General features: G+C 44.6%; 1 protein-coding gene across 2 annotated transcripts in view; it reads right to left on the bottom strand.

The window, feature by feature from the left end:
• Window positions 1-609: 609 nt before the first annotated feature.
• The window catches only part of BIN2 (bridging integrator 2), a 28,029-nt gene continuing 21,716 nt past the window's right edge, over window positions 610-6,922 (bottom strand). The window contains exons 10-13 of one of the 2 annotated variants that reach the window (XM_045829815.1): window positions 5,422-6,181; window positions 3,902-3,982; window positions 2,361-2,435; window positions 610-1,566 (exon numbers count right to left, since the gene is read on the bottom strand). In XM_045829815.1, coding sequence (XP_045685771.1) covers window positions 1,537-1,566; window positions 2,361-2,435; window positions 3,902-3,982; window positions 5,422-6,181 — 946 coding nt within the window. In that variant the 3' untranslated portion in view covers window positions 610-1,536. The remainder of the gene's footprint in view (window positions 1,567-2,360; window positions 2,436-3,901; window positions 3,983-5,421; window positions 6,182-6,922) is intronic. The other variant, XM_045829816.1, reaches the window with a different exon arrangement.

Here is a 6,922-nt window from a genome sequence, read left to right as displayed (position 1 = left end):
TCAGCTCTGTGAACTGCCCAACATCCTTCAACATGTGCTTTATTGCTTACTCGTGTCAGTTTGTCGCCTGCAGAGAACCCACATACAACGCACTTCCTCCTGTAGTCACCACTTCAGGGAACGGCACCATGGAATTCTAGTCTCTCAAGCCTAACCTAGACTAACTCCCTAAACCTTGAGTCATCGTGTGTCCCTAACACATTGAGAAACCCTGCCTGTTCTCTGGGCTCAATGCTCTGTCTCTATAAAGTCCTCACTTTTTCTACTCATCATTGTTTCTCCAGTACCTAGTGCAGTGCTTGGCTCAGAGCAGGTACTCAATAAATGCTTGCTGAATGACCGAAAAAGGTAACATCTATCACCCTTAGAAACAAAAGCAGCTCTGGCTGGTGTGCGGCAGTGGACTGAGTGCTAGCCTGTGAATTGAAAGGCTGCTGGTTCAATTCCCAGTCAGGGCACATGACTGGGTTGTGAGCCAGGTCTTCAGTTGGGGGCATGGCACGATGTTTCTCTCCCTCTTTCTTCCTCCCTTCCCCCTCTCTAAAAATAAACAAAACCTTAAACAAAAACTTTCATCAGTGACATATAAAAAAGGCAAAGATGGAGGAATGAGTGTTTGCATGTGTACGTGTTTATCAGGGTGGCAGGATTTACGAAGTTAGTTTTTAATGTTTTTCACAGAAGCAAATGATAGAACTTGAATCCAGTACTTGATTCCCAACTCCATGCCATTTCCATAATATTACTATACTTTCTATCCTTTCCCTTCACTTGGAGTTCCATGTCTTCTCCCATCCTGCTCATAGCCTTACTTACACCAAGTACCAGATTATAAACACTAGACGTAGCTCTAAAGTGTAACCGCTTTCCAAGGGTATTTGCTTATTAACTATAGGGGGTGGGGGTGGTACACGACTTAGACTGGGGAGCCTGTGGCCCCTGGCATCATCAAAGCATATAGCCAGGTCGTCAGGTGAGAAGGAGGTCAGGGACGGGACTAAGGCTTTCCAGCCCCGGGGCAGAACCAGTTCCCTTGGGCAAGTGGAGGACACTGTTGGGCTGGGACAGCCTCTGTGTCAGACAAAGCATCTACACGTAGAATATTTTAACAATCTGAAAAGATGTTCTTTTGACAGTAAGTCTTGCAAAATGAGCAGTAAATCAAAGATTTGTTTCCTTTTCCCTGAGTATGTGTGGTTACATGTTTGTCTATAGATGCTTTTGTTTGTTGTAGTCATTGTAGCCCCACTTCAATTGATATGTAAAGTCTTAATTGTTCTAACAATGCCAAAATCTGAATTAAATATTCCCTGAGCCTGACGATCTCTTCTCCCAGGCCTGCCTCCCTCCCTCACCTAATTCTGCTCCTCAGCCTCCATTAATGTGACTAGGTCTTTAGACACCATCAGCACCCATACTGCTTGAGAATCTAGAAATGACCGTTGAATCTTAAGTCCCTCTGACTTATTTATATGCCCTGTAGCTGAGGAGTTTCTCTGGGAGGTGTAAGTGCGGGCAGGTCTTGGCAGTTCCTCTTCAGAGCTGTTCACTTTGAACTGTAGATACCTGGAAAGAAAACACGATTGCGTTAGATACTCACCTGCCCTCCCAACAACCGCTCAAGAAGGGCAGAAACTCAACGTGCTCCTGTTGAACTACACAGCATGTTGTGCACAGCCAAGGGACGTGACACCGGCTGTTGGGATTATTGTCAAGACTTGTTACACATATTGTTCATGACATCCTCCACTGTTTCTTCATGAGGATTTGCAGGAGGGATTTCTTTCTCTTCTTAGTATTGGAACAGTTGTTCTCTGAAGGAATGGCATCATGAGCTGGGTGAAGTGATCAGATTTTTCTCTTCTTGGATGTTTAGAAAGTCTGGAGCCAATTTCATGATCCATCCTTAGTAAGTTTACTTTATCGAATGTATTCTTGTACTCGCCTAATTCAAAGCTCCATTTTGTGTCCCTGTCACTAACACACTCCCGAGTGATTTTGCTGTGTGCGTACTCAATATGAATATGTGCATTTACCTTTTTGTATGCCTTTTGTAGATCTTAACTCCCTTTTGAAATAAGTTCAGATATAACTCACTAAGTACTTAGGAGACAGGGCCATTGTGAGAGTTCAAGAGTTTCAAGGCCAAATGTTGGGAAATGGGCACCAAAAAACAGAGTCCCAGTTTACTCTTGGTTGCCCGGGCTCCCACCTGCTTGACTCTGCCCTGAGGATACTGTTCACTGCCGAGTTCCCCTCGTAGCCCCTAGGGGAGATTCCGGTCTGTAGCCAAACTTCTCTTCATTCCCAGTGACCAATCTTACCACCCATCCTGGTCTCTGTGTATCCGGCTTCCTTACCTCTTCTTGAGGCTCAGGCGCTGTGACGTTGCTGTCTTCTGGGACTGCAGAGACATGAAGCTGGAGACCTGGGCTCTACAAAAAGAAGATTTCTCCCAGTGAGAGGTGGCTCAGGCTCCCCAGCCTCTCCACTTAAAAGGGTCTTTGGTGCCTTACACGACAGGGCCACAGACAACACTGTCATTTCATTCCTGTCATCCTCTTTCACAGGCCGAGAAACCAAGACTCAGAGGGTGAAATGACTTGCTGGGACAGGTGGCCAGGTCTCTGGGCTCCAGAGATGCTTCCGTGATCAGACACCACATGATGTGTGACATGCATCTGTGTGTCTGTCTCTGTGGGAGTCTGTGAGGGCGTAACCACCGTCTTAAGAACACCACTTCTAGACTGACCTCCTCAGCAGCACACTGCAGCTCTCACACTTAGAGATGAGCCTAACCTGTGGCGGTTAGGAGGCAAGTGGGATGAATGATGGTTTCTTTGGGAAAAGTTCTAGGTTCTGCGATAGGAACTCAAGTGTGGGAAGCCCTGTCAAGGAGCTGCTAAGCCAGGGGATGCCCTTGGCACTCTACAACTTAGAATGAATTTACTTTTTAATTGAAGTTTAATTCACACACTATAAAATTCACCCCTTTAAAGTAGAACCAAATTCTATCAGTGTGACAGATGCTTGAAATTCTCTGATTTTTCCTTTAAGGAAATTTTCCTTCTTACTATCTCCTCTTATTCCAAGCCATACATTACCTCAAAGGTAATACCATCTCCCAGAAAGTTACCATTCTCTCAGGTAATTCAAATGCTAAGTGAGAACAAATTTTCTCACAGTGATCTTTTTATTGACCCATTTTATATGTGATATGTCCATAATTCTGCTTGAGAAAAAATATGATTTATGATGCATCTACAAGGGAAGTGAATGGATCTTGTAGGACAGGCTTCGGAAGCCTGAGGACCCTGATAGGCTAGGATCTAAGATGCTCTAGTTGCTTAATTCCATGGGAAAAATATGTCTCCTTAGCTGATGACCAAGGCAATCCCACAGGAGAAGCCAGAGGTAAAAATCATGATAAATCTCAAATATAAGGAGGTGGCCTCGGGGGAAAGGAGGGCAGTGTTACTAGCCTGTTCCTCAAAACAGTCAGACAGCATCTTGGCTCTCCATAATCTCCACTTCAGTAAGATTACTCCCAGAATAAAAATGTGTTTTATTATTCACCAGAGCCAAACAGAAGGTGACTTGATTGCTGTCTCCACACTAAAGTCATATGTTCCAAAGTCAAATTTAAACTAACTTTGGATTGTTCATACTGTAGAGTTACCCTTTTCAGTACAGAAAGGTCAGAAGTGGCTACACTTGCCTCAGAATCCCACCTCTACCGTGTGCTTACTCACCAGCCACACGCCCACATCTCTCTCAATGAGCATGGTTACCTCAGACTAGAAACCAGCCAAGGGAAAGTTTTGTATCTTGCTCTGTTAGGACCTCCAGTACTTCCTGTGAGTCAAGTCTTAGGGCATAGTGTCCACTTAGATTTTAGTACCTCGGGGGACTCAGCCGAGATAAGCTTATTGTTCTCATCCTCGTCTTCCATCTTACTTGCCTTGTCAGACTCTGAAAAACCCTGTGGGTAAAAGAGGACAATGTAGAAGGAAGTTCTGCACCTTTACACCCTGGATGCCTTTGTCCGTGTTGACTCCTCTCAGATGGCAGAAGGCACCCAAGGTGGTGGGAGCCATCAGTTAGGCACAGGCAGGAGTAGGGTGCTATGATCTGCAGGTGCCAGACATCTCATGCTCCCAGATACCTGCTTGGCTCGTGCCCCAGCCTCCTTCATTGCTCTAAAGTCACCTTCTCTGCCACTCTGTTTAAAATCACAATTCAGCCCCCACTCCCTGTGTCTTCCCCTACTTAATTTTTCTCCATCTTTTATCACCACTAATTGTAATTTTACTTGTTTATTCTGTTTTGTGTGCTTCTCCCTTTCCCCATTAGGGTGTTAGATGCAGAGAATTTTGGGTTTTGTTCACTCTACTACCCCACCTTCTAGGAAAGTGCCTGGTACGTAGTAAGGGCTCAATAAGTAATTGTGGAATAAATGAATGAATGACTCTTGGTACCATCTAGTCAGATGCCTCAGCAAAACCCTCTCAACAATGCACCTGAAAGATGTTCATATGTCTTAGCTTTTAGAATTAAGGAAGGAGAACTATTTCTCAATGTGGTCCACCCCATTTTGGTTTTTAGAAGCCCGTTGTATCCCCTTTCCCCTATATTTAAAAAATATTATTCCATATCATTTTTAACAGAGCCAGTTACTAAAAGTTCTCCTTGTATTGATAAAAAATGTACTTAAAAAAATCTTTACACATAGGGCCTCCCAGTTCTGCCCCTGGGAATCTCATAGAACAAGTCAAATCTCTCTGATAGCCTTTCCATATAATGTAAATGGAATATGACTTTTCAGATCTTTCACAGAACTGGTTGCTCTCTGAAGGGTCTGTGTTTCCGTTTTAACACAATTCTTGTCTCATCCACATCCTCATCTTTCAAAAGACCATCTCCTTTGCTTTCCTTCCTCTGTGAGTTCCTTCTTTCAGGTCTTTCTTATCAAAGAACTAATACTTTGGAGATCTGCTAATGCCATTTTGGTTGAGGTCTATTTACCGTAGCCACAAGCAGGGCAAACTGAAGTGAGACCCTCTTCCCACCCCCCACCCCCCTTTTTAAAAAGGTAAAGCTCAGGATGCCAGTTGTTGATTCCCTATATTGGAACTCCCAGGACTTGGAGCAAAAAAAGAAAATTAGTAGAAATCTTCTCATAAAAATATTGGAGATGAGCCCCTCACAGAAGTCAATTAATTATCTAAAGAGTCAAGTCACTAAATTAGTTGCTCTGAAGATGTGAAATAATCCCCAGAACCAGAAAATGGTGATCAAGAGTATCTTTGAGACTATAATATAATGACATAAAGTCCACTCGACTGTGGGACAACCTGGCTGTAGTAAAGATGATCTGAATGGAGGCTATATAGGAACAGACTCAATCAGATGCACTCTCACCTGAGGGATCATCGTGGTGGGGGAAGCACAAAGTTCTGGGTTTGGGTGGTTGATGTTTTCCTTTTCTCCATCCTCAGGAGTTCTTGTTGGCTTCTCTGGTGGCTGTGGATCAAGAGAAACCTCCAAAGAGGCCCTAGGACTAGGACTCGGCGTCCCAGACCTCAAGGAGGCCCTGGAGCTGGTGGGTGAACCCTGCTCAGAGGCTGTGGGACTGGAGGGTGTGTTCCCTGTGGAGGTCCTGGGGCTGGGAGCGGCTTTGGGGGGAGGAGGCCTAGTAGGGGGTGCTGAGGTCCTCTGGACAGGGGCTCTCTTCTTCGACTGCTCAGACCCTTCACTCGAGGTTCGGGTTCGGAGGACAACTTCCGGGACAGGTGAAGTCTGCTCTGAAGGGGTTGGGGCCATGCCTGGGGATGGAGCTGGGGACTGAGGGGGAACTTCCTCCTGGGACTCCACACCCTCAGTGGTGGAAGAGGGCTGGGCCTGGGTGGGGCCATTGCAGGCCGGCAGAGGCTCTTCCCCCTCAGAGGAGCTTGTTTCAGCCTCTTTCTCCTCTATTTCCTTGTCTGGTAAGGGCTCTTCTTTAATCTCAATGTTGTCTTCTTCCTGGGCTGTATCGGATGCTAGCTCTTCTTCACTTGCTGAGGTGGAGTCCTTCTCACTCGTCAAGGGAACTGCAGAGGGACTGGTAGGTGAGGTAAGAGGGCTGGAGACGGCGGATGTTCGAACTGGAGAAGAGATGACTAAAGAGCGTCTGCTGCTGCTAAAAAATAAAGGGCATTCACATTCAGAAGAGCTAAAAACTGGAAGTTGTATTGAGTATTTTTAAATACCTCCAAACGATGCATGCCATAGAATAATAGAACAGAATAATAAAAAAATAAAGTACTTTAAAATGATATTAGAAAGTTTATATAATTTGCAACAATGCTTACATTATAAAGTGAAGTGAAAAGTGACTATATCACAACCACGATTATTTAAAAATATATAAGATATTTCCAGTCTCTACTGGAAAGTACTAGCAATATACTAACAAAATATTTTCTCTGGAGAAAATATTCCTGGGTGATATACAACTGATCTTCATGGATTCTGCATCTGCAAACTCATCAACCCCCTAAAATTTACTTGTAACCACAAATCAATACTTGTGATGCTTTCATGGTCATTTGGGGACACGTGCAAGTTGTAAAACATCAGTGCCTGACAGCACTTTCTCAGCTGAGGTCTCACCAGGAAAACTTCCGCCCCCTTGTTACAGCTCTCACACCGTGAATGTGTTTCTTGGCCATGGTGTCTACATTGCTGTGCTTCTCCTTAGTGTTTCTGCTGTTTAAAGTGGCCTCTGAGTGTGGCAATACAGTGCTAAGAGCAACAAGACTGCGATGAGCCTTATAGGGAAAACGTGTATGTTATATGAGTTTTATCCAGGCAGGAGTGATATAGTGCTGGAGGCTGTGAGTTCAGTATTAACGAATCAACAATATATACTAAATAAGAA

Source organism: Phyllostomus hastatus, unplaced genomic scaffold (assembly GCF_019186645.2).
Source record: "Phyllostomus hastatus isolate PE091 unplaced genomic scaffold, TTU_PhHast_1.1 phas_scaffold_93, whole genome shotgun sequence".
NCBI lineage: Eukaryota > Metazoa > Chordata > Mammalia > Chiroptera > Phyllostomidae > Phyllostomus > Phyllostomus hastatus.
This window is presented reverse-complemented; position numbering and strand designations above follow the sequence as displayed.